General features: G+C 46.1%; 1 protein-coding gene across 2 annotated transcripts in view; it reads left to right on the forward strand.

The window, feature by feature from the left end:
• LOC119650921 (disintegrin and metalloproteinase domain-containing protein 10) overlaps positions 1-25,029 on the forward strand; it is a 649,135-nt gene that overhangs the window by 618,119 nt on the left and 5,987 nt on the right. The window contains exons 8-11 of one of the 2 annotated variants that reach the window (XM_038054147.1): positions 9,725-9,853; positions 17,446-18,164; positions 18,225-18,390; positions 18,466-18,523. In XM_038054147.1, the coding sequence (XP_037910075.1) occupies positions 9,725-9,853; positions 17,446-18,164; positions 18,225-18,390; positions 18,466-18,523 (1,072 nt within the window). The remainder of the gene's footprint in view (positions 1-9,724; positions 9,854-17,445; positions 18,165-18,224; positions 18,391-18,465; positions 18,524-25,029) is intronic. The other variant, XM_038054146.1, reaches the window with a different exon arrangement.

Consider the following 25,029-nt stretch of genomic DNA (forward strand, 5'->3'; position numbering starts at 1 on the left):
AAAAGATAGAAAACTGGGATGTAAAACGAATTTTTTCGAGATAGGGAGGTGAAATATATTTACGCACAAAATGACGGACTCAATCTCAGGCAGACCACCGGCTAAAACACCACATTGTTGTTGTTTCTAAGGCACTAATCCGGAAAGTTTTGACACATTATATCAGGCCAGGTTATTCTGTATAGGACCACCACCCCGTAGTTCGGGAAAGCTCAGCTACCTTGATCTCTCTCCTATCCTTTTTTCGCCATAAGAATGCTTTGGGTGAGGATATGATGAACAGAATGGAATATCGATATATCTATATTAAAATAGAATAGCACCGAAACATCTTCCAATCATTACCGCTTGGCGAACTTCTCATGCAGTTTCTGCGTTGTGAGGACGGTACACTAACGTCGCCACGGGGGTCACCTTTGATCTTACTTATCACCAAGAGCCATAACCTTCCATCTGGCGATAAACACACCCACTGTTAAGCACGCGTTGAATGCGCTGAGTAGCAAGTTTGGCTTATACTAGAATACAAGTTTTAGCACTTCACTGGAAATACCATCCAGCCCTGGTACTTTTTATTATTCATGGACAAGACTACCTCTTTCAGTTCCACTACAGTGAAGAGCTCTCTCATCTATAGCGTCAGCTCGGATCGGGTGGAGAGGAAAAAGGGGCCTTCCCAATTAGGCTCGTCGTTGAATGATCCAGGTCCAGTGAGACAGCTTTGACAAATTTTCAATTTTCCCGATGTTCCACCCGGTAGATCTTTGCTAGGTGACAGAACATTGGAAGGGGCCCTTTGGCACTTCGAAGGAAATGTAATAATGATCCCTGGCTGTGAAATCTTCCGATATCTTCCATAGTTGGGCCGCTGATACTAAGGACTGCGCAGCAAAAATTACGTCAGGGATAGTGCCCTCGCAGCCAGGGCGTCGGAATGTCGGAGTTTTACCGATATTTAGGATAACATTTCCGCCATTTCCGAAATCTCTATGTCTCAAGAATCTGGTTGAGTCATACCCCATTCGAGGGCTCTGGCGTTGAACTCTCCTCCGACTAGAATTCTCAATTCTATGTTTCTAATCTCGTCCTCCAAGACGGCAATTCTATTCCGAAAAGCTTGCATAGATTCATTCGGTGTGAGACAAACGCTGAAAAACGTCATTTCCACACAACGAGCCCAAACGAAGCCGTCTCCTCGACCGTAAGCCCGCACACAAGTTAACCCTATTTTTCACAGTGCACAGTGCGGTGCCAGATATATCGGCATATCGCGATGGTGAGCTCCTAACTTGGTACTGCTCGCGAAGGAACAACAACATCAGGTCGTAAGCTGTTGCACACCTATGCATGTTTGCTTACAGGATCTGAATTATTGCGCTTGACTTTTTGCCTTCTATAATTCTTCTTTGAAGACCTGGCAACGTCCTGAACCAGGAACATGACTTACATCTTCTTTCTCTAGACCGCGTTCCTTTGCAAAGGACACAGAACTTTGCCGACTCACAAGTTTTCGCTTTGTACCCTGGTTTGCCACATTGGTAACACAAAATGCTTCTGTTCTGTCATTACAAGCCCCTGCAGTATATCCGTATACCCAGCACTTAAAACAGAAACTTCCCTTCGCCTGCTCGCTGTCTTTTCAAGGACAGTAACAATCACCAATGTGTGACCTCTGGAGTTGGCAGAGGTAACTCCCACCTTAAGGTTGCTCACATCTAGGTAAACTCCTTTTACCGTTTCCCCCACCTCTTCCGTATGAATGCAATAATCCAGATCCCATATTTCAAGGGTCCACATGGATTCTAGGCTGGAAACGTCTGCTTTCGTGCGTAGAATGCTCTAGACTTTCTCGCAGAACGTAGTCTTCTTATCGGTCTTCGACCCAAATTCGACAAGCATATCGCTGGTTCGTTGATGAGAATGGCTTCTGACCGTGGTTTGCCCCTTCTCTTTTTATTTGGCGCTCCTGTTGCCGTCATAGTCGACTTCGACTTTACTACAGTGAAGCAACTGCCGTCACTATTCAGCGTAGGTTGTTATTAATTTTTTCTCCTTTTCGACGCTACTTGGTCCGCTTGGTTACCACCTAACAGAATTCTTCTTGCTGCATCCTCGTCGGCCCGCACGATTTCTGTTATCTTCATCGAGGTTTTTGCGATGATGCGGCTCATTGTTGAGTTTACTAACAATTCAGTTTCAGTTCTTCTGCCCACGTGTGAATTATTTACTCCTCTTGAGTGAGTTCCGGAAAACTTGTCGATTTTCCGGATACTCCGCAGGTAGCTAGTTGCGGGACGTCAGAACATTAGAAGAAGCCGTTTGTCATATCAAAGAAAATGTACCGGTGATCACCTGACACACGCGGAGAAGGAAGGGAAACCCTCATGCACTTTCTCTGCGATTGCCCGGCTCTAGCTCGAGTCAGGCTGCGGACACTGGGTAAACCATTCTTTGGGGACCTTAGTGAGATTTCTAGCTGCAGGGTCGGAGAGCTGCTTTCCTTCGTGAATGCTACGGGCTGGCTCTGAGGATCCGAGCCAGCTGGACTCCGCTTCCCTGTTCCTATAACAACAGTCACGGTCTTGGGAGTTTGTGGCATCAAAACGGCGCACCAAAGCGCTAATTGGGCTCCTCGGAGCGGCCACTGATACCTACCTACCTACCCACCTGACACATTCCTCATTCAAGGGCTCTAGCATTAAAGGCTACTTCAATTAGAACTCTGCCTTTGGTTTTTCGAAACTCATCCTCCAAAACGGTCGATTTGAGATAAACGTTGAAAAAAAGCGCTTCTGCACAACGAACCCATCTCCTCGTCCTCGTGGTGACAAATCGATCGATATCTCTCACCCAGATGACAGCAATGCCAAATATATTGGCATGCCACAATGGTGAGCTCCTATCTCGGCATTGCTCACTAAGGAGCAATAAATCAACTGTTTTTCCTTACGCCATCCCCATCAGGAAATGAGTAGTTGGGCTCTTACACATGTTCGCTTGCAGGTTGTGGATAATAGTGCTTGACTTCTAATTTTTTGCAACTCTACTTTGAAGACCTGGCACCGCCACGATCCTTGCAATGAACATAGCATTTATCGGACGCACAAGTCTTCGCTTTGTGCCCGGTTTCGCCGTACTTGTGGCAGAAAGTGATCCTATTCTACCGTTTGCAAACTCCTCATATATGCCCGAAGGCCCAGCACTTAAAACAGAGTTTGGAACTGTCCTTGACCTTATCCTGCCAATGATCCGCCTGATCTTTATTTCCCCACCATGAAGATGTTTTGTCGCTGTTTTCTCAGGAACGGTGATAATGGTCAATTTTTGTCCTCTGAAGTTGACTGATATACCTATCAGTGTGAGGTTGCTCACATCTGGGTAATCTCTTTTTATTGGTTCCTCCCCTCTTCTCTTATTTCGACGATTCACATGGATTCTAATTTGGAAACTACTGCTTTCATGTCTAGAATCCTCTGAACTAGCTCGCAGAACGTATTTTTCCTGTTAGTCTTCAGCCGAAGTTCTACAAGTTTACTACCAGTTTGAATCCCCCGATTAATTAAACGTCTACGCAAGTTGTTGGTCTTGTTGAGGATTTTTCGAAGAACTTTCACAAAGGATCTCCCTTCATTCGTTTTGATGAGAAAGCCCCCTGTCCGTGGTCGCCCCATTCCTCTTTTTCTTGGCGTTGATTTCGTAGTCGTCGTAGTTTTTACTTCAATGCAATCACTGCCGTCGCTATCCAGCTTACATTGTCGTTGTATTTTCGCCTTTTTTCGACACTGCTTGATCAGCTTGATGCACTATTTCCCACGACCCCATCTTCTTCTACCAATAGTCTGCCTCCGCTCTGATGAGTTAAGAGCATCGTGTTTCGCGTAATTAGAGGCTGCGCTAGCGATTTGTTTTCTCCTTTCACGAGCGTGAAATAAGGTTCAGGAGTTCCTCCGTCCGCATTGTGTCATTTTGACATTCATGGAAATATTTCGCTTAACACTTAGTAACAGCCTTCATTCTCCCTCAATCCACCTCTCACTTTATGAATGCCATCATAACCTTTCTTCCTGTACCCTTGCCTTTCGGATGAGGTCCATCCTCTCCGGTAGCATGACTTGCTCCTTCGTCTGATTGACAAGTTCGTCAATCTTTTCTCCCGACAAGGGAGTACCACGCAACTCAGAACTTGCTGCCTTTTTCCCTAAAGTGTTTCCTTTTTAGCTATCAAAAATATTGCACTTCGCTCTCGCACCTTTTTCCTCATCACTAGTCGCCTTCTCTGCAGAGACAGTGTGATACTTTTTGGGGCGTGACTACCGTAGCTTTGTGCTTCTTCCAAAGGAATTTGTAGTAGATTCTCCCATCCTAATTGCCAGAACCAGTGAGCATGGTGTATTTCCGCTCCTTTTCAGCTTTTGCCAGTTGTGTCGCTGGAACTGCTGATTCTGTTGTTGCTGTCATTTAATTATCGCTCCCAGCTGGAAGCCACCTTCTCCGCTAGGAAATGTAGTTGCCTTAAATGATTCTCTTGATTATCTATGCGAACTGGAACTCAATCGTGAGTTAACACAAACCCTTATGGAAGTTTGCGTTCAGAGCCGGTATCAGACACTGATCAGGAATCCACCTCAACTGAGCCTGCACTTGCCGTCCTGCTGAAAGCATTATCGGAATGGAAGCAGATTAACCTGATACCTGTTTCCACGAGATGTTACTTTAGTGTAGTAAGATAGCAAAATGTTACAGCTGTGTATCCTATTACAAATTGTTTCCCAGTGTCTGTGCCATGCCCAGTTGTCATCGTCAGTGCCGCTCACGTTAGTTCTCTACCAGACCAACTGATTTGGAAATAAACGAGGGTCGTTACCACCCTGTCCGTCCGAGCTCATAGGGTCACTATTTGGCATTGTTGATGAGACTAAAGAATGCGTTGTCTCTGTAGGTATCCCACAAGGTTCTATACTTACTCCACTATCGAAAAGCATTATCTACAGCTGTTTACTGAAAGTCCTGGGGGTTTAACGTGAGTACCTGCCGTGTAGGCATAATCCCACGATCCTCTTCGGACACGAATTGATTTTGGGACCACAATCAGAGCCCGCCATGATTGGCACAGCGATACTGGTTTATACTGAGTACAGGCTCAGCATTCATACCAGCATGGGAGGCCTATCTAACACCTCTGCCTCACGTTTGAGCCCCGAGGAGCTCTGCCCGCGATGTAGGCATAACCACAACCACTATGAAACTCCCACATCGGCAAGTGACCACCAATACATTGCTTTCGAAGTGGTGGACACAAACTCTCGGTATGCGCCACCCCAGCGATCTTTCTGTGTATGGAACGTCGCGAAAGTGAACACCGGGAAGTTTGTCGAAACTCTGGGAACAGGTGGGGCCACGCTGAAGAGTACTCCTGGTGGCGGTGGCGCCGCTGCTGACACTGTCGTAAATTCAGTTATGAATCTGATAACGACGGTCTGCGGAGCCTCCATGCCCAGGAAGACATCGAGGCGCGGCAAACCTTCCATGTATTGGTGGACAGTGGAAATCGCAGAGCTCCGGAAGGAATGTCACAGGCTCCGCCGCTTAACACAACGTCTAGGCGACCGGGAGGAGGCATGTACCACAATGATGGAGTACAAATCAGCCAAAAGGAGACTCCGCAGTGCAATAAACAAGAGCAAAACTCGCTGCTGGCAAGACCTGATCGACGAGGTGAATGGGGATCCGTGGGGACTCGGTTACAAACTTGTAACCCGAAAAATCTGGACTCTGCGGAAACCCTGTTCACTTCACGGCGCGGATGGACCGTATTGTGAGGGCACTCTTCCCTGCACACCCCGTATGGGATGGTGACGTCGACGCGGAGAGCGCAGAGGACTGTCCACTTTTCTCTGTAAAAGAGTTGGAACAGGCAGTGCTCTCTATGAAAAACAAGAAGGCGCCAGGACCCGATGGTATTCCAGCAGAGGTGTACAAACTGCTATTCCAACACCGGCTAGACCTACTGCTCGGCGCATTCAACGCTTGTCTGAAAGAGGGCATTTTCCCTGCTCGTTGGAAAGTTGCGAGGCTTGCGCTGATCCCTAAAGGGAAAGGCGATCCCGAACTGCCGTCTTCATACCGCCCACTATGTATGCTTGATACTGCTGGGAAAGTGCTCGAAAAGCTCATCAGAAGTAGACTCGCTGAAGCGATACGCGCTGCCGGAGATTTATCTCCCCGGCAGTTTGGTTTTAGGGCAGGGAGATCGACAATTGATGCTGTCATGCAGGTCGTGGACGCCGTTCGACGAGCAGAGGCACATAGCCGCCGAACTCGACGGGTGGTGCTCCTCGTAACGCTTGACGTCAGAAACGCCTTCAATTCCGTAAGATGAAAAGACATTCTAGGCACACTAGAGAATACCTTCAACGCGCCGAACTATCTCTTACGGATATTGAGGGACTATCTGAGGAACCGCTCCCTGCTCTATGAAACATTAGAGGGTCAAAGGTGGATAGAGATCACATCGGGGGTAGCACAGGGATCCATCCTAGGGCCGGACCTCTGGAACGCTACCTATGACAGTCTGCTTAAACTCGACATGCCAGAAGAGTCGCGCCTGGTCGGCTACGCAGATGATGTCGCAGCGCTTGTTGCTGGACTCACTGTCGAACAGGCGCAAAGCAGACTCGGCATATTGATGCGACGGGTAAGCGGATGGATGACTACTCATGGTTTTAACCTTGCACTGGAAAAAACCGAAGTAGTCATCCTGACTAAGAAGAGAATTCGGACCCTGCGTCCCATATCGTTCAGCGAGTCGATAATCGAGTCAAAATCGGCGGTAAAGTACCTCGGGTTGACCCTTGACTCAAAGATGAGTTTTTCTGAGCAAATCCAAGCAGCAGCGGACAAGGCTGCGGCTGGAGTTTCGGCGTTAAGTAGGCTAATGGCAAACATTGGGGGTCCTACGTCTAGTAGGCGACGTCTCCTGATGAGCTCAACGCAATCTGCCCTGCTCTACGGCGCAGAGGTATGGGCTGGCGCTCTTAACAAAGAGGTATATCGTAGACGCCTCGCGCAAGTACAGAGACGGAGAGCTTTACGGGTGGCGTCTGCGTACCGCACAGTCTCTGAACCGGCCGTGATGGTGATCGCGGGAGTTATCCCCGTTGCCCTTCTTGCTAGGGAGCGTCAGGCCATATACAAGCGCAAGGGAGATGAGCCAAGGGAGGTGGTTGCTCGCAAAGAACGGCAACACACTCTAGACGAGTGGCAGCTCTCTTGGCAAAATGAAACTAGAGGCAGATGGACTGCGCGACTCATCGGCAACTTAGGTGCGTGGCTGAATCGGAAGCATGGTGAGACTGACTATTTCCTTACCCAATTTTTAAGTGGGCATGGAAATTTTCAGTCTTACCTGCACAAGATTGGAAAGGCGCGTTCTCCGGATTGTGTATTTTGCAATGGAGTTGTGGACGATGCCCACCACACTTTTTTTTCTTGTGGAAGGTGGGATGGGGTTCGTCAGCGGCTCTATTTAAACACAGGGGATCTCTCTCCAGACAACATTGTGGAAGAGATGCTGAGGACTGCTGATATCTGGAACCGTGTTGCCCATTACGTTCGGGCCCTTCTCGTTGCTAAGAAGATAGAACTCGACCGGTGGAGGAGCTGGATGGCAGGGGGTTCCTTGAACTGACAGTTCCCTTCCTCCTCTCCCCTCCCGTTGGTGAAAGGAATTCCCTGATTTGAAGGCTCCGCAAAGCGGGAGAGTTCGGGGGCTGGCCCGAAGTAATGTGACAAACGGTTCCAGGCTAGCTCTCTGACGATGGGGAGGTGTTTAGTTGGTAATCCGATGACGTACCGAATCGGGAGTCCAACACTGTGTGCGTAAATGCATTCACCTACTCTACCCAAAAAAAAAAAAATTAAACTCCCACAAGAGGCCCAACCGCAAATAACCGGGCCGAGAACACATCCTCCAAGAGTTCTCCCGGAGCATATACTCTCAGAGGGCTGTCCCGGTTCCCATGGCACCAGATAACCTCCGGTGAGGCTTCGTGGCGGAGCCACTTCAAATGAGTCCCTTGCCGACTCGGGTCTGATCACCCTCCTTGAGTACGTGGGGACGGCACTCCCCAACGGGTTAACTGGAATCAGCCCGAAGAGGAGAACCGCAACGGAATCTTTCACCAGATAACTACCGCTCTGCGTACACAGCTGTGTACTGAATCTTTTGGTCGTCGAAGAGGTAGCTCTGTTAGGATACGCCGGCGAGATAACACTGATTGTTATTATAGAGCATTTCGAAGCCACAAAGTTTTACTTATGCGAAACAATCTGTTATGTTTGTGAAAGTAATAGAAAAGTTTATTTTTACTGAGGTTTAGTCAAAGCCAAACAGCACACTAAAAAAATCCCTGAGAAGGGCCTTTAATATAACGAAATTCATCAGGACATCCTGCGGTTCATTAACACATAAAAGATATACATTCGAGAGGCAAAGATACATCTTCTGATGGTAATATTAATGAATTATGTATTTTACATTCGGTAGGTAGATAACCGATTTAGGGTCTACCATGTAGGGATTACCAGCAGTTGAAAAAGAATAGCTAAAATAGCTAAAACCTCAAGCTTAAAGGGATTTGTTCTAGACAACTCTGTACAAAAGCGGACAAAAACTTGTAGAAAAATGCCTGCAGAGCACAATTAAAAGCAACTAAGGGAGTCCATGCAAAGGCTTAATACACATATAAATACCCCCTCCAAAGCGTTCCAAAAGCTGTAAGACTGTAAGCAAGACTAGCAAAGAAGCGAAAGAAGACACCTACAAAGAGGGCAAATGAGCAGCCTGGTGTGCTATTATTGCTTTAGACAATTCTGCTGATCTCGAAGAGCAATTAAAGGGTATACTTAACAGAGCCCCTGCAACATGCTTATGCTGAGAACCTCAAAGAAAAGTGTGGCTTACAGTGGGGTTGCAGGACCTTGTTATTACTAGATAAAACCAACTTATATTATTGCAGATGAGATAAGGGACATCTAAGAAGAAAGAAGGTAGTATTCCTCTAATAAACTGAAGAAAATACTACGCACGTTGTGGTAACTCCAAAAGGAAAAGCCAGAAGTGGGGGTAGTTTTAGTAGGTTAAAGTTCCACATATATACCATATATGATAACTCGAACTTCGATTCCATCCAGAGCTGCCCTAGGAGTAGTATGACCATAAGACATAGCTAGATGTTTGCTCCCTGCCTGCGTGTAACTGATGAAGAACCACAGCAATTGCGCAAAAAATGTCTACCACGGTTTCGTGGCGCCCCTTTTTATATGGATGCACAAGTTTTCAAAAAATTTAATTTCGCATGGGACGTAAGGGGAAGGGATGAAACTGAAGTCCAATTTTTCAAAAACTTCTGCATTCACTCAAAATAAGAGGCCCATACGTGAGGTGTACTTTCTTCCCATTTGGTTGAGGGCGTCATCAACTAGATGTGGACTAAGGACTCTCTCAATTCTCAGTCGAAATAACTTCCACGGTCCATGTCCATGACCAAGGTATGCTAGACATTTTACACCTGCCACAAAATCGGTTGAACTAACTACTGAACAGTTTCAAATGTTTAGGGAACTCTCACATTGTTCTAGTTCTGTCTTTATAAAATTGCTTGTTAAGAAATTAGAGCTACTTCCTGACGTCAACTAATTTAACTATTTTCTTTTCTCTTTTCAGCATTACCGTGGCTCATTAAAATCACTGAACACAGGTATAGTTACGTTGCTTAACTACGGGAAGCATGTCCCACCTGCCGTCTCCCACGTGACTCTGGCTCACGAAATTGGCCATAATTTTGGATCACCGGTAAGTACTTGATATCTGCACAACGTATGTGATTGAACGCTCTATGTAATAATAAGGAATAGTAGGTCATATAAAGCTTTCCATGTTTTTAGGACTGCAGGAGCTGCTCCCTTACTTGTACACAAGTCATCAAAAAAGTGTTTTCGAAACAAATGAAATAAACTCCAGCGATTGTTGACCAACAAATCACGTAATCCTTCCCTTCGATCACTGCAAGCCAATTGAATAATTAGGGGAGGATTTCCAAACTTCCGTTCCGAAGCACTTCATCGCCCCAAGTGGCGGAGGGCAATGCGACTGATACTACAAAGTGCATAAATAAATAAACTCTCGCCGGGGAAACCTCCAATTCAGGATGCATTCATTGTTTAGTCCCTACAAAGTACACAACGCATACCACAACTGCCTCAACTCTCTATCACCCTTTTCAACTTGATCCTTTATTCTCCTGATAAAATGAATCGAAACGGAAACTTTCCACCCATTACGTAACTTCTGGGCACAGCAAATAAGCACACACAGCTTCATCACAACTTGGCCTGAGCCTCAACAAACCAACTTTGACTGATTGACATTTTCCCAACAAAGTCCCTCTCGGTAGCAATGTCAATATCAGGAGGGATCCCTCTCACTGCTTCACTGCACGCTCGTAGCACCTCCACTTCGGAGGGATGCTGATACGGTCTCCCTTGGCTTGGCTTTGTTCCTGCACTTATTCTGCCGCCTTCTCGCTAACTTTTCTACAATTCCGCAAAAATGTTCCCCCCATTTCAAGTCGCTCCAGCTTTTTCCTGAAAAGTTGGAATCCAACCAAAGAAAGTATCTACAACTTTTGAACAATGACGAGTTCACTTGAATGTTTTGAATATAGACGTGCAGGGAACAGGAGTGAAAGTCCTCCAGAAAGGATCGACGAGAATGGGACGAAAAAAAAAGAAAGGAGAGTTTTGTTGAAGTTGTTTGAAGGATTTTTGTGTTAAGGTGATGTGGTTATCCGTCGAGCGCCACAATACGATAAAAGTATTTTCTGCAAACCATTCAGAGTTAAATTGAATCGGTGGAAACTGTTTGAAGTTGACGATGGTTTTTCGGGACATCGTTATTGTCCATGAGTTGGAATTTATTAGTTTGTTGATTATGCAAATGACTAAGTCAATGCTAGTTGCTGAAAACTTCTTGGGAACCGACTCTTAGAGGTTTCCGTTGACACTAAGACGAAGAGAATACCTGAATACTACAGTCGAAACTAATGCCCATCTGCTACTTCGATAACATTCTCGCGTTATCGTTGCTGAAAGAGCTTCAAATCTGCATCAATACCTGAAGTACTTCTTACTTGTTGGCAAAGAATAGTCACCACCAAATTGCGTTTGCCATTTTTTGCCATCTTCACAGAACATTTCGTGTGCTGAGAAAACGTGTGTCAAATTTGAATTTATCCAGTAAAAAGCGATCTTATCCACAAGCGAAGCATCTCTTGCCCAACTTCTAGAGCTCTCTCTCTCTCTTTCCTATAAATAACTCTCCACCCTGTTGAATGTAAACCTTTCTGCCCACTGCTTCGCCAAACAGGAAAGAAGCCACCGCAGAAGGGATTCTCCCACCTCGTTACACCTCTCATATGCCAGCGAACGTTGAATGTGTGGCGATTTCGAATGTTGTCAATTCGATTGACAGTAGCCACCAAATGTACGATCCCGTGTAAATTCGCACCTACCTCAAAAAACTAAGTCCGCTTGGGGTCCTGGCGACGGCCACCCAGAACGCAGCGCCACGTCGCCTAACAATTTATGACCCTCCCAGCAGGCGCAGTTATCTCGTAGATACTGGTGCGGAGGTTTCGGTTCTTCCCGTACTTTGGCACCATCGACTATTTCCTCAACAGTTGAAACTGGCGGCAGCAAATTAGACATTAGGGGGTATAGGCAAGTAGACGTGAGTCTTGGCTTGCGTAGGACGTTTTCGTGGTGATTCATCCTGGCGTATGTCAGCTTCCCAATTTTAGGCGCAGACTTCTTGTGTCACTATGGGTTGCTGGTGGCCCTTCAGAACAGGTCCCTTATAGACTCCACAACCCACCTTAATTCGTCAGGCCAAATCCCATCTCTTCTCAACAATAATCTTCCCGTACTTTTGGAGGACATTACTGACTCTCATGTTCGGGCACTCCTCCAAATATTTAGCCAGATTATTACCGAATGTAGTCTCTCTAAACCAGCACCACATTAACACTACTGGTTCCCCTATCTTCTCGAAGGTGCGTCGCCGACCACCCCAGAAGCTGGCTATTGAACGAAAAGAGTTTGAACAACTTATGCAACAGGGTATCTGCCGGCCTTCGGAAAACTGTTGGTGTTCTGGGCCCCTAAGCCAAACGGCGAATGACGCCCCTTTGGGGATTACAGAAGACTAAATGCACAGACTGTTCCAGACCGATATCCAATTCCGCTCATCCACGACTTTGCGAATCTCACAAATTGCCGCAGCTTTTTGACCTTGGATTTAGCCAAGGCATATCAACAAATCCCTATAGCTCCAGAAGACATACCAAAGACGGCAATATGCACACCCTTTGGACTCTTCGAGATCACCCGATGACTTTCGGATTGTGCAATGCGGCGCAAACCTTTCAAAGGTTCTATCACTCAGTCCTGCGAAACCTCGATTTCTGTTTCGTGTACTTGGATGATGTTTTGGTCGCTTGCTCCACTAAGTCTGAGCACTTGGCCCATCTCAAGTGCATTTTTCAACGTCTCCTTGAGGCCGGGTTAGTCCTAAACGTTGAGAAATGCAAATTGCTTCAAAAACAAGTGAGATTCCTCGGCTACTCCATTTCCCCTGAAGTAATACAGCCCTACCCAGACAAGGTGCAAGCAATTACAAGCTTCTCAGGTCCGAAGACAGTGAAGGAGTTGAGGAGGTTCTTGAGCATGCTAAGCTTCTACCGTCGTTTCCTGCCCAAGGCCGCCCAACATCAGTCCGTTTTGAACGCGTACGTGTCTGCCTCCAAAACAAAGGACACACGAGAGATTGTGTGGTCTGAAGAGGCTGTCCGCACGTTTGACAAATCGGGTCAACAACTGGCCGACGCTACACTCTTGGCATTTCCTCTACAAGATGCACCCCTAGCTGATTTTGTTGATGCCTCTGACATCACAGTAGGTGCTGCTCTTCACCAAAAGGTGAATCAGGTCTGGCAGCCGTTGAGCTTCTTCTCTAAGCAGTTGAATCCCGCTCAACAGAACTACAGTACCCACGATCGAGAACTGCTCGCCGCGTACTTGAGCATCAAATACTTCCGCTTATCCCTAGAAGGCAGGCCGTTCACGGACCATAAGCCTCTCACGTATGCTTTGAAACAAAAGTCCGACAAAGCGTCCCATCGTCAACTTCGACACCTGAGCTTTATAAACTAGTTTACGTCAGACATCCAGCACTTGTCCGGCAAGGACAATATAGTTACTGACGCTTTGCCACGTGTCTTCGAGTTTAACATCACCGCCGCACTCGACTTCTCGGCTATCGCCAAGGCGCAGGAGGATTACGCAGTACTTCAGAGCCTCAAATCCAACCCCAAATACAAATTTCGGGAGTTGCCCATCTTCGGCTCGAATCTCTCTCTCTGCTGCGAAGACTCGTGAAAGGGACCCCGGCCATACATTTCGGCCACCTTTCGCAAGGAATTGTTCCACACAGTTCACGACTTGGCGCATCCAGGCATCAGGACAACAAATCGGCTAGTCACCGAGAAATACTTCTGGCACTCCATGAACAAGGATGTCAATTCTTGGGCCACAGAGTGCATCGCATGCCAGAAGTGTAAACTCTCCAGGCATGTAAGGAAAGAAGTGGGCTCATTCCCCCGCACTACCAAGCGGTTCCAGACGATACACCTCGACATAGTAGGGCCTTTGCGAGACTCGCAGGGTTTCAAGTATTGCCTTACAATCATCGACAGGTTTACGCGATGGCCTGAGGCAATATCTCTGAAGGACATTACGGCACAATCTTGTGCCGAAGCCCTCTCTTGAGAGTGGATCCTGCGCCTTGGCGTCCCTGCAGTGGTCATCACTGAGCAGGGAATGCAATTTGAGTCCACCCTTTTCTCGGAGTTAGACAAACTCCTACGTTTCAAATGATAGCGGACTACCGCATACCACCCACAATCCAATGGGATGCTAGAACGTTGGCACAGGACGCTGAAAGCCGCCATTGTGGCACTTAACGATCCGTCCTGGACTCAAGTCTCGCCTCTCGTCCTACTCGGCCTACGAACAACCCGCCGAGAGAAATTTGCTGCCAGCCTCGCGGAGCTGGTATAGGCTCCCAAGTGATCCGGTGCTCATGTCACCGGTAATATGCAAAAACATAGTTCTTTGCCGTGTAGCTAGTTTACAGCGAAAACTCTTTTGTTTCGCCTTAATCCATCACACTACGGATGCACAAGCGAACACCGGCCGAATGATAGCAACATATGTCCACATTACTACCTGAGGGCTAAATAAGTCCCCATGTCGTCCTACACAGCCCATGAGCTGTTAGAACCCGTTTCTTTTTTACCTCTACAAGTTTGTTCCAAAGAAGCTTCTTATGTAGAATAACTGCCAGATATTTCACTTCCTCCTAGAGTTGCAGTGTTGTACCCCTCGTTTCTGGAAGGTGGACACCATTTAGTTTCCTCCTTTTTGTAAATAATACCATTGAGGTTTTATTTGGATTTATTGAAAGTTCATGCCTGAGGCACCAACTGTCAATCAAATCAACGGCACATTGTGTATTTCTTCGCATCATTCTTAGATCTGGACCAATAACTGGAAAAGTCATATCAACTGCATAAGCTTGAGCATGTAATGACAGATTCTACAGTTCAGCATACTCCACAGAAATGGCGTATACCTCCTTGAGGGCAGCCATTCGTCGTTTCCTTGTTGGGTAGCCATCAACACCCACTTCAGCAGACAGCGACCTCTACGTTAGCATATATCCGCTTTATTAATGGTTTATCAACACCATGCTTTCTGGCGGCATCTTTTCAAAGGGCGCACAGTCAACCGCCCCTTCAATGTCTACGAACACACCCATCGCTTACTCGCCTTTCAGGGCTGCATCTTCTATCTTTGAAACCAAAGAGTCAAGAGCAGTCTCACGGGAAAACATGTTAATTTTCATTTAATGGGTACGACCTTAGCGCCTTCTCGCGAATGTGACGCTCAACCAGTCTCTCCAGACATTTCAGCGAAAATGATGTTACGCTGATTTGCCTGCAATTCTTTGCATTTGAGTAGTTATCTTTCCCAGGCTTAGGCATGAAGACTACCGTAACCTTCTGCCAAGAGGAAGGTACGCAGCCTAGAGCAAGACATCCACGAAAGATATTTCTTAGAAGTCGCAGCTCTGTACACTCCTTTAACATCGCTGGGTGGATCCATGCTAGGTGCTTTGAAGTGTTCGAATGATAGTATAGCAGCTCTCGTCTCTTCATTGGTAACAACCGCTCGTGCAGTGTCCCAATTCCCCTCGCAATACCTTCGTGTTGAAAAGATTGCAGAAACCGCCAATTCCCGTCCTCCCACTTCTGAGACCTGTACTCCCAGGTAGTGTACTTCCAAGAGAGTCCGTATAGACTCATCTCTGGAGTTCGTGAAAGTAGCATCCGATTTTCTAAGATCGTCCAACCTGGCCGACTCATCCTTATTAAGGACTCTACACAGCCTGCAAGTCTCCCTTTAACCGTCCAGTTCCTCACAGTACGCTCTAAAATGTTTTACGAGCCTCTTAGATTCACGTTGTGAGTTCCGAAAGTTAACCCAGTCTTCTTCCTTATTGCTTTTGCAAGCACGTTTTAAAAGTCATTTGGTTGATTTCCTGAGTCTTTGCAGTTCTCGGTTCCACCATGGAACTCCTTCAAGACACTCTAAAAGTGTGCGATTCAGAGTTTCCAATTGATCTTCTATCATCAAAGGAGTTCTTAGTATCCACGCCAAAAAGTTCATTGAACTTTGTCCAATCTGTCTTCCTAGGATTCCGTCTTTGTATCACTGACTGTTCGTCTGAAATAGTCAGACTAAATTGTAGGTAACGGTGATCTGAGGGTGAGACTTCATCTAGCACTTGCAGTCTCTAATCAACTCTCAGACCAGCTAAAATGATAAAATCAAACAGCTTCTCTCCTCTAGGATGGCGTTTGCTACTTCCCAAATAAACATGCTAAGCATTCGCATTACAACCTATTAAGAGTTCAAGACCCCTTGATTCTGCATACACTACCAGATCCCTTAGTTCTTGCGTCGGTAAAAGAACAAGAAGCAACTATGGCGTTTCTCCTTTTACCATTAACCTGGTATTGTAAGTTGACCGCAACAAGGCCCTGGGAGCAGAATTGCCTCAGCATGGTTGCCTCTGACAACTTTGACATCAGAATGCAGGCCTTCGGTCTCAAGGATATCTCATCGGAGAAGATCCTAGTCCCTTCGACTAATCCAATACCACAGATTCTGTTAAAACAAACCCATGGCTCTTAAACCAAAAATATATAAGGACAGCCCTGCAAATTTACCAGCCTTGATGCCAGTTGATAAGAAGTGACTTTGGTATGCTGCAGGTTAATTTGACTAACTCTTAAGTGCAGTATAATATGAAACCGCCGCTAACTGAAAAGTCTGCTGCATTCAGTGTGAATCTCACCGGGGTTACCAGCTTGTCCTCACCTTCTGTTCTGTTTTCTTGCGTCCGATTTCTCTGCAGATCGCCACACTTGATGGTGTAGGAACGACCATTTCCTCATTCCCAAGAAACTTCTCTTCTTTCGCAGTGCCTTCCGTTGTCGTCGGCTGTGAGCCCTCCCAGGTTCACCTTGTGCGGGCTGCGTAGATCTGTTTCCACATACCGGAGTTAGACCAGTTACGTCCAAACCACCAGCTGCTGGTAGGTACGGAAGAGCAGATTCTGACAGGCAAGCCTGTGGTCCCTTCTCCTTTGCGGCTGAAGTCTCCTTCTGCCGACCCTTGCTCTCCCGTTTTTTGTAAGAGTTAGGTAACACTGTCACCGGCAGACCGGCCGCACTCAGGTTTCCAGTTCCTCTCATTAAAAGAGTTTCTGTACTATCCTTTTTGGTTGACCGGGGTGTAGGTTTTCCACTGAAGCGGAGAACCTGTCTTCCACAGATTTCTCCGTGGGGAAACATGAATGTGGTGAGAACTCTAAAATCCGTGCCTCGGCCACGACCTGATTTCTCAAAGTCGCGGATGGATTCGAAGTCTGTGACCTCTTACCACTTGGGGTGTTAAAATCCTTTGGTTTTTTTTTGATACCCTTAGTATAGTAGTAAAGTATCACAGGCTCCCCCAGCACGACAGGATGGTGCCCGAGGGAGACGATAGCGTTATTGCCCCGTCTGTCTCCTCGTCGCCTCTGCACATCACTTTCTAGCGACAAAGAAAATGCCCCTCTTCATTTTGTCACGACTTCACGAGTTATCAAACTATTTTATCAATGCTGCTTGGTTCTCAAACCATTTGTAAAAATAACCCTTCCCCCTGCTCCTCCTCTCGTTGCCAATATTTCTCAATGATTTATTTTTTCTTTCTTTACAGCACGATCCAGAACAATGTACCCCAGGAGGTGAAGATGGCAACTATATTATGTTCGCGCGCGCGACCTCCGGTGACAAGAAGAACAATAACAAATTCTCACCATGTTCGCTGAAGTCCATCGAGCCTGTCCTCAATGCCAAGGCTCGAAGTGCCAAAGGATGTTTCACCGAACCGCAACATTCAATATGCGGCAACGGAGTAGTGGAGCCAGGGGAACAATGCGACTGCGGATGGGAAGAGGACTGCAAGGATTCTTGTTGCTTCCCCATGTCGCGACACCCGCGATCCGACGAGCGACCTTGCACCCTCACACCACGGGCTTTGTGCAGTCCATCGCAAGGTCCTTGCTGCACCACCGATTGTGCACTCAAGTTTGGTAATAAGTGTCGCGATGACAACGGATGCCGTGATCCAAGCTTCTGCGATGGTCGCATGCCACAATGTCCACCATCAGTGAATAAGCCGAACAAGACAATATGCAATAAGGAGTTTGTGTGTTATATGGGAGAGTGTACCGGCTCAATATGTTTAGCATATGGGCTAGAATCATGTCAATGTCTTCCCGGGCCGAATGATCCGAAAACAAAATCATGTGAACTGTGCTGTAAACTGCCGGGCGAAGGAAACCCATGCAAGAGTTCCTTTGAATGGAATGATCCTCCGTATGATGTTCCGGATATGTTTGCCAAACCAGGGACACCATGCAATGACTATAATGGGTAAGTTCTGCCTGGATGTCCTGCAGTAATCCTAGAATTAAATTATAATTTTTCTTCCAGATATTGTGATGTCTTCCAGAAGTGCCGTGAAGTTGATCCTTCCGGCCCACTAGCAACGCTAAGAAAACTTCTTCTCTCCGAAGAAAGCATAGCATCATTCAAGAACTGGCTCCTCGCCAACTGGTATATTGTTGGTATTTCAATGGCTGGAATAATTACCATTTTGGTAAGTAACCACAGATTTCTTCCTTTCTACCACAATTTAATAAACAATTTCGAACCTCCAAACCGAAAACGAAAGGTTTATCGCACGGTAAACTTCGTAGTCAGAACTGTCCTTAAGCAGATTCGCAAGCGACGTAAGTCCATAAATGTGTAATCCTCTGCAATAGTAGATGTTCCTGTAATCCAGTCCAGCTTCACTTCAAGTCGTATTGCTCGATTTACTGTTATGTACTGAAAATAAAATAAATCTCATTTAGAAAATCCCGAATCCCCGAACGCATAAACGTGCTAGTCATTTCGCTTTTTAATTACCTTCCTCGAGCTCCTTTATTAGCACGCGAACAATTCCACCCTGTTCCCAATGGAAACTCTTTCTGCTGGAATTGATCTCTTCATCTTCAGCGGGCGGAGCCATAACATCTAGCCTTGATGAAGCTATAGCACAATGGCTGGGCTGCCTGCGGAGCAAAACGTGCCGAAACCGCATACTACACTCCGCCAGGGTAGGTAGGTATCTGCGTATATCCTTGGTCATAACTCCAACGGTCGTCATATTTAATAAAGCGTTCGCATTTATTATGGGTCTCTAAAATAGGACAAAGCCTTTTGCAACGATTTTTTTATTGGCCACGGCGGAGATTCTATGAAATCCTTGAACTTCTTAGGACCACCGACGTTCAGTAGAAAATTCGAATTTATTTCATGGCGTAAATGACGACGATTGCAAGGACATTTTCGGATATTTCTCATTTGGAACAGGGTTGGCTTTTCAAAAAAGCTGTCAAGCCTTGACCTTGTGCTCGAAACGTTTGGACGAGTTTCCATCAATACGAATTGTGGTGGTGGGCGCAGAAAATCGCCTAAACATTTCTTGTATTAAGGACAAGTACTGCTAGCCATCAATAAAAATTCAGCCTCCAGCAAGGAAGCTTCACTCTGCAGCATCGACAACCCACTTATCCTGTCGTATTTGTCGTTCATTCGGAGCGAAGCACCTCTCCGAGCATTGGGTGCAAAAAGGATGACTAAAGCGTACGGCAGCTCTGAACCATAAAATTTCTGCTGGTTCTTGAGAAAGGACGATAGGCATAAATACGTTCATATATCTATGGAGGTATAGAAATGGATGGCTGCTCCTGGTGCTAAATTGTTCCCATAAAAATAAAAGTTCGTAGTCAGGATCTGAGGACGAGGGCCCGGATAGAGGGTGTTTGCAAGCATAAAACGAAATGACGCACCACTTTCCACTAGCTCACCGAACAATATCAAGCCAGGCACGAGTCCTAAATGCTTCTAGTTAAGCCCGAAAAAGGACAATCAAAAAGCCCGAGGAGTAAATCATTTCTGCTGCTTCTTTGACAATAAGTGTTGTGTTTCCTATTACGCGATACAAATGAATAATGTTCTTTCTGCATTTAATATTGACTCGAAATTCGAAACGATCCTAGTGCTTCTCTGCTAATTTCGCCACGCTCTCCGCCCACGCTAGCCTCAATCCCCTCCCCAACTCCGGATGATTTGAAAATGAAAAAGCCTCCAAGGCTGCAGAAAACGAGATTGTATTTTATTTCTCCGCTTTACGCCTGAGCTCCCTCAATTAATGGACGAAATAAACGACGAGTGACGACCACTAAAGAATTTCAAAGAGAATGTTTACGATTTTGTAATATTGTTAGCAAGGATGTTTTATTTTCAAAGCCTGTGCACGGATATGAATGAAAAGTAGGTAATGTGATCCTTTTGAATGTTTGAATGATGTTCTGGGATGTTGACGTGATGGTAGCTGGAGGAATCGTATCATTTGACGAAATATAAAGGACCGCTCTAAATGCTGCTTGAGTAGGTAGTCATTGACAAATATTGCTGAAATGGTAATCTTCATTTTATGTACTAAAAGATTGGTTCGGCGGAATGAGAACAACCGGCACCCGAAGGATATTACAGAGTCAAATTTCTCTCTCCCACTTCGCATGGATTTTTCTTCAGGGCAATACCAAAACATTTTCATTTTCATGGTAGGCTTGTAGCAGTCCTGCATGTCTTCCTGTAAGTTCACTTTGGATTTCAATGGAAATTAAGTCCCTGTCATACCCTCTCAGCAATGGCGTATGTGTTTGCCAAAAATTTCACTATTAAATTAATAATTACTGGCTAGTTCCTCCAATAAACTGCATTCATACTCGAACTTTCTTAGTCTTACCTACTCATTTCCAACCTGTGCATGCATCTTCCTTTCCTTGCTTTCATCCTGCAAAAATTATGTTTAGTCACGGAAGGTATGTGTGCCCGCTCCAAGGAGCACGGTTCGCAATGTGGTGAGCCGCAAACTCCTCGGACTGTGACTGCTGTAAAAGGACAAGGGAAGCAGAATCTAGCCGACTCTTCCGAGTTAACCCGTAGTGAACGAATAGAACGAATGATAGCCACTCCACTACCCTACAATCAGAAATCTCTTTAAGGTCATCAAAGAATTGTTTGTTTCTTTCCCACCTTTTCGCAGCTTCAACTGTCAGGCGGTATGATCTCCTATAGACCAGTGCCTCATGCAAATCGCTGTGATCTTGTACGTGGTTGCGGGCGTGTGGACCAAAAACTGCTGTGATCGGACTTTGTTGTAGGCGGGCCAGATTTAGTTTGACTTAACGCGTTCACCATCTGGACTTAGCGGGTCTCAAATAGTGGGAGTACCGTCCACCCTCAGTGATAAAATCCGAATTTTGCCTGACAAGTTCGTCGGTCCGCTCCTATGGCTGGGAGCCCAGAAGGAGGCGTCTTTGAGCATGTCACCCAGACTATTCAACGCGTCTCTGCATTACCATACCCACCCACCTAGGGGATGTTGACACTGACTGCAAGCCGTAGATAGCGACTGTCGATCAGAATGACTATGTTACGCCGGGAGCTCGTATCATGCCCTAACCCTCGACTAGGTGCCAGTATCGTCAGTACTTCCGCTCCGATTCCACAGACCCTGTTTGATCTATCAATTAATGTGTTGTAACTGCATTACACTGCGCTAGTTAGAAAGCCCACTGCAAAATCCTCCTTCCAGCTGCGTTTACGTGTGGCGTAATTTGTTTTAAATGCCAACAATGCACCAGGTACTCCGTCTAGGATCTTACTATGGCCGTGGGGCACCTGCATATGCGATTCTCTGTATATTATTAAACATGGATTTATTGCATTTCTTATTCAGCGCTGGCGACCACACAATATCACCAGACGGATGAGACGAAACTCGATAGTATTCATCCGGAGAACCATCCTCGGACAGAGACCTCATTTTCTTCTTCTCTTTTCCTGTAGGAGTAAAAGGCTCCTTAACCGTCACTTTCATCATCATCATCGTGGCACTACACCCCGACATCAGCCTTGGCCGCCTGGATCGTTGTCCTCCAATTATCTTGGGCACGTGACCGCGTCCTCCAGTCTTGGAAGCCCCTTAGTTGCTCAGCGTCCATATATATTGTGCTCTCCCACTCACTACATTGTGCTCTCTTTCTCGTAATTTCCGCTCCGTCGACACGTTGTCCATTCATAACCTTTTTAGCCATACGATCGTCGCTTATTCATCGGGTCATCGTATAGTTCACACAACTCATAGCTGTACCGGATGCGCCATCCATCACAATCTCGAACTGCTCCGGAAATTCGCCGAAGGACTTTCCTTTCGAATGTGTTTACCAAATTTTCGGAGGCTTGGATTAGGGTGCAGGTTTGGCATCCATAGCATAGCACTGGTCGTATGATGGCCCTATATACGCGGAGTTTAGTGTTGCTGTACACATGCTTCGATTTCAATATGAGAAGGACCAAGAAGAAAGTCTTATTCGCTAACTGTATTCCTCGCTTTACCATACCTCGTCACTCTCATTGGCATCCTTTGACGGGCTACTACGCAGATATATAAAGCTGTCCATGAATTCGATGTTGAACTTCCCTACGATGATGCTCGAATGAGCTGGTGTCCTACATCCTGATTGCATCATTATTTTCGTTTTGTCCTCATTGATGCGTAGTCCAACTTGTTTTGCAGCAGTGGCAGTATGCAGTATGCAGAAGTTCCTCTACGTCGGTCAGTTTTCGGGACATGATGTTTAGTCAGCTGCGTACACTAACAATTGGGTCAACTTAATGAGTAGCGTCCTCCTGGTGTTGGTATCCATTGCTTGAATGACGTATTCGTGTGCTAGGTTGAAGAGCGTCGGCGCCAGTCGGTCACCCTACTTCAAACCGGTACGTGTTTCAACCTGCTCTGGATCCTGACCTGTCAGATGGAGTAAGTCATAGCTATCTTTGTCAGTCGTACTTGTTTAGCTGGTATACCAAATTGCAGCATTATTTTGTGCAGTATTCCACGATCTATACTGTCGTATGCCTACTTGAAATTGACAAAGATTTAATACACGTCAACGTTATATTCCCAGCACTTTTGCTGGATTAGTTTAACGGTAAAAAACTGGTCGGTTGTGGAGCGACCCGGCCTTAAACCGCCTTGGTACTCGCCGAAGAGTGTTCGACGTATGGTCTTATTCTATTCTCCAGAATTTTCGTCAGTATTTTATAAGACGATCAGATTAGTGAAATGCTTCCGTAGTTTCCACAGCGCAATCTATCTCCCTTTTTGTGCATGGGACAGATGATGCTCCTGCGCCTGTCGTCTGGTATCTCCTCATCTTCCCAGATTCGCAGCACTAGTTGGTGTATCGCATTTATTAGACCCGTTCCACCGGATTTTGACAGCTCGGCTGGAGTCTCGTCCGGCACGGCGAAATCAACTTCTTCTGCTGTCGGATTTGCGTTACTTATATGGGGACACCAGGTGTTGAATTCAGAAGCTCTTCAAAATAGGACGCCTAGCGTTTGTTGATCCTGTCGGCATCGCTGATGATGTGTCCATTTTTGTCCTTGCAGAGATTAGTCCTGGGTTGATAACCGTTCTTAATTGTAGTCACTAGTCTATACGCTTGTCTGGTGTTTCTATTAGCTAGATTTTCATTAATGTTCAGCAACTTTCGGGTTCTGGTTTGCACATTTGCTCTGGTTGCACATTGGATATATTGTCTGCAGGCTTCGTTCTTTGCGTCGAATGATGTGGTCTGCCGTGTCGTAATGAAGAAAGGCAAGTTCGCATCAGGTGACCTGCCCGGGCCTCCTGAAACAGATTATTTCCACTCTGTTTCCTCACCACCAAAACATCGCAAGACAAACGATGGTCCAGCTCAACGAGTGCATAATTCCCTTCAGCAACTGCAGGGGGAACTACGAGAAGAATTTCGTAGGGCAACAAGGCACTAGATTTGAATGGTATAGCTAACAGGTTTGAAGCAAGCAATGAAGACTTGGACCAACCTGAAGGCTAATCCCTTCGAAACGTGCCTAAAAGAGAGATTTAATTTGATTATCCTGGCTCCTAACATGATTAGTAACCATTGCGTAAAGCACCCTCGAATCCTATTCTGTTAGAGCTTTCTTGATGACTTTGCTATTCACGTTGCTGAATGCTCCCTCTATATCCAGGAAGGCAGTTAAAGTTTTCTGCAGTGCAACAACCACTAAACTGTACTATTATAATTACCTGAAAAAAGCGGTCTCTATGGATTTACCTTTGAGGTAGCCGTACTGAGATTTGAAGAAGGGTCAGCGCCGTTTCTATGGTCCTTAAGTGTAAGTGAGACTGATTGGCCAAAAGTCCTTCGCTGACTTATAGCTACGCTTGCCCGCTTTTTATATAAGAATCACACACACGCGTCTCTAGAAGGTCAAGCCACGGAGCAATCCTTTCTTGCTGTTTCAGGAGCAGAAAAACAAGCTGTTTATGGCGCAGCTAATCTCATCACTAGCGATTACCAACTGAATATTTTTAAATAAATTGGGCTCCATAACCACCAAGCCGGACCCGGACTCACAGTCATCTTCGCTAGCGGGGAAGAGCGAGGAACTTCAAGGTCTCACCAGAAGATTCCCACTTCCGGCAATGTTTGCATGGCTGCCTGTGTCAGACATTGAAGACCTCATTGATCAGCTTACTGATATTGGACAGATATTCATTCCACTAAAGTGGCAAAAATTTTCACTGTAGTCAACTAGGCATACGACTTTAAGGACGGTTTCAAAGACTTTGTTCTTGGCAGCTTGGCCAAATCCATGCAATCCTCCTGGAGTCTCTGAAAGAGAAAGGGACCTCTGCAGTAAGATTTAAACTAGAAATCATTAAACTGGGATCCTTGAAGGACCTCTCTAGTTCACTACCTTAAAAGTTCCATTGTTAGTCAGTAGGATCATATCAAGGACATCTTCCCAACCGTCGTAATTCCCCATCATCTAGATAACCTTTGCAGACAACAACCCAAGGTCTCCTGTGCCTTCGCCGACCAGTACAAGCCTCGTCACCTTCCAGTGACAATTAAAAAAGGATCCTCCCACTCTTCAGGCAAGCATAGAATGCACCGAGCAATGGTGGAACACCAATTAATATAACTCTGCCAAGATACCGTCAGATCCTGGTACCTTCTCATTTTTCATAGAGATGGCTGCCTCTTCCAGCTGTTTCATTGTAAAAAATGACCAATCGAAGGCATCTTCAACATTGTTATAGACAACCCGGATGGGATACGCATGGAAAAATGCCCGTACGATG

The sequence above is a fragment of the Hermetia illucens genome, chromosome 3 (genome assembly GCF_905115235.1).
Source record: "Hermetia illucens chromosome 3, iHerIll2.2.curated.20191125, whole genome shotgun sequence".
NCBI classification, from domain to species: Eukaryota; Metazoa; Arthropoda; class Insecta; order Diptera; family Stratiomyidae; genus Hermetia; species Hermetia illucens.